This window comes from Tupaia chinensis, unplaced genomic scaffold (assembly GCF_000334495.1).
Source record: "Tupaia chinensis unplaced genomic scaffold, TupChi_1.0 Scaffold000684_1, whole genome shotgun sequence".
Taxonomy (NCBI): domain Eukaryota; kingdom Metazoa; phylum Chordata; class Mammalia; order Scandentia; family Tupaiidae; genus Tupaia; species Tupaia belangeri.
The window spans coordinates 149,062-152,048 of record NW_006160207.1 but is presented as its reverse complement, the minus strand read 5'-3'; the positions used below and the strand labels follow the sequence as shown (position 1 = coordinate 152,048).

Below are 2,987 nucleotides of genomic sequence, written 5' to 3'. Positions count from 1 at the left end.
GCAGGGGGGAGGGAGATGAATGGCGGGTAAGTGAGCCAGGCTCGGTCTGCTTTGGTGGCTCTGCCTCATTGCTGGCATTGCTGCCTGGTCTCTATCTCCTGTCCTAGAGTGGTGGTGCTAGGTTCTCATGGAGCACAAACCTCACTGCAACACAGTCTTTCCTTTGCCCAGTTCTTCCACTTCTCTCTCAAAACATCCCCATTCATCCTCAGGGCTCAACTCACACATGAACTTCTCTAAGGAATTTCTTCTCAGCTCCCAACTCAGCCTGGGGTGTTTTCCATTTGATCCTGTAGCCACAGGTGAGTGTTTGCCCTAACTCTCATCTGCACCTGCTATTAGACCTAAGAGCTGTGGGGACAAGGCCATGAAGGTGTAATTTCATGAGTCCTTAGCCTTCAGTTCAGTCCCGCATTCAGAACATTCACAATATTATTTGTTAGGTAAACAAATGCGTCCTTGTATAGAACTTCACAGAGCTCTGACAGCATGTAACAGTGATGCTGCTGTTTCTGCCTCCCGTGGGTCTCCGATGGCGGAAGAACTTCTCTATCTTCTCCATTTGATATCTCATCCAGGATTCCGTGATCCTCCCCTTTCTAATCCTGCACAAATATTACCCAGTCAACGATAGACTCTCTGACTCCTGTACGGGCCCAATCATGCTGTCCCTCTAAAACTGGGCTCCAGATTTGGCCATCGGAATTGTTGCAAAACTGAGATCAAGAATCAATGGAACCATTTCAACGTCATAGATGTTGAGCAAGCAGAGGTGACGCCGTCTCCTGCCCGGCTTCCAGCCTCTCCTTGCCTGTGCCTCCCTCACGCTGTGGCCTACAACATCTATCAATTGAGCAGGAGGGACATCTTTGGAGTAATTCTGATCCTGCTTCCTCTCTTTGTGTCTTACATGGCTTTGCACACTGTTACTGACCACTGTCTGATTTTAAAGACACAGCGACACCACTGTGCCCTGGGAACGAATTGTGCAGTGACTGAAAACTATTCAATGAATGAAAAGCATCTGAGTCACTACCGGGCAAGTGGAGAGCAAGAGAAAGGCTTTTGGCTCCTCAGACATGGGGGCCAGGAGAGAGAGACAGCTGTTGCACAGACACCCTGGGTGGCCTAGCCCCACAGGTCATAGGAGGAAGAGGCTCTCAGAGGCCGATAGCAAGGTCAGTGAGCTGGAAAGTGCAAGGACGTTGAGCTGGCCCAGGAACAAGGAGAAGAAACTGGAATGCGGGAGCACATTTCTGAAGGGGTAGTAGAGAGAGGGATCTGGGCCAGGAGTGGTGACCTGGGCTTACCGATGACGGACAGACTCACTGTCTTACTGCGTTGTGGGCCCAGGCCATTGTCAGCTGTGCAGTAGTAGTTCCCAGAATTCTCTGCACTCAGTGAGAAACTGACAGAATTTTCTATCCAGTAAGTGTATAAGGATGTTATCTTCTTTAGAAGTACATCTTCATGAAAAAACTGATATGTGATCGGAAAAGAGCCTTTCCAAACTTGACAGCGAAGTGTCATCATGTCTCCCTCTCGAAACTTGGCTTTAGCAGGGTAGAGGGTGAGGACAGGAGCAGACACAGGGACTGGGGAAGAGGAAACAATTCGTCAGCAGTGCCTCCCTCTTGTACTGTGGATTCCACCCTGTGGCCAGTGCAGGCCCAGTCTCCAGTCTCTGCTGGCTCTCAGGGAGGCTCTTCACCCTCCCGAGCTTCCCTCCCTTTCTCTCTCCTGTGCTCCTTGCTGGTGTTCGGCAGTCTGTTCTCTTCCCACCAAACCTCTGCCCCTCCTCTTCTCCTGCTCTCCTTGGTAGGTGGCCTACCTCCCTTTTCCAGAGGAGATGACACCCTCAGGGAAGAAGTGGCTGTGTTGTTGCCACCAGGCCACACCCTTCCCTGCATCAGCTCCTTGCTCCTTCCTTCTTCCCTGGTACCTGGAAAGGACTGTCCCTCCCTGCCTAGGTCATTTTGAGTGTTCCTGCCAGCCCCCTGTTCTCTATTTCTTCTTTTGCTTGGCATGACCACAGTGTTTTCCTCTTTCTCCTCCAGTTTCACCTTCTCTTCCAGGGCCCTCTCCTTTTCTTCTCTCTCTCCCTGCACCGAGGCTGACCCTCTTTATTTACAGTGAGAAAACTGAGTCAGCAAGAGGCTGGGATACCTGGTCAGGAGCCCCAGCAGGCTCTTTCAGGGGCAGCTGCAGCAGGCTGTGTGTCCAGACTCTTGGCTCAGTGCTGAATCACAGTTATTTTAAAGGTGAGCCTGGGGAGGACCAGCAGTTGGCATAATGGCTATGTTGCTGGACTCCCACGCAGTCAACTGCAGCTTGAGGCTCATGGCTTAAACTCACACTGGGCGCATGTGTGTGCGTGCCCAAGATCCTAAGAGGAGAATGGAGGAGAAGGGATTGCAGCGTGGCCATCCCTCCTGGGGGGTGATTTCTCACTTTCTGTCTCTGTCTCTTTCTGGTGAGCGCACACTCCCTGTAGCAAAAACCTCTCCAAAAAAAGTGAGCCTGGGGGACCAGATGTGGTGCAGTGGGAGGACATGGTGCTCTGCGCAGCTGACCCACATGGGCGGGCTCTGGGTTAGCATCTAGAGACCTTCCTGAACACACCAGGCATACGTGTGTCTGAGTCTAGGGCTGACTGAGGCTGTAAGTGAATCCAGTCATCAAGGCTCCAGCGATGGTTCTTTCTCTTTCTTGCACTCACTCTTCCTCTTGCTCATGGATAAATAAATTTTAAAAAAGAAAAATAAAGAAGTCTTTAAAAGTGACCCTATGGTTTTTTTTTTTTGAGAGGTTTTCGCTATAGGGCGCGTGCGCTTGCCAGACAGACAGAGACATAGAGACAGAAAGCGAGAAATCACCCCCCAGGGGGGATGGTCACGCTGCAATCCCTTCTCCTCCATTCTCCTCTCAGGATCTTGGGCACACACGCGCACACGCCCGGCGTGAGTTTTAAGCCACCAGGTCCAGGA

General features: G+C 51.4%; 1 protein-coding gene across 1 annotated transcript in view; it reads right to left on the bottom strand.

Annotated features, from left to right (window-relative positions):
• The window catches only part of FCRL5 (Fc receptor like 5), a 71,909-nt gene that overhangs the window by 40,140 nt on the left and 28,782 nt on the right, over positions 1–2,987 (bottom strand). The window contains exon 7 of the mRNA XM_027776579.1: positions 1,311–1,595. Coding sequence (XP_027632380.1) covers positions 1,311–1,595 — 285 coding nt within the window. The remainder of the gene's footprint in view (positions 1–1,310; positions 1,596–2,987) is intronic.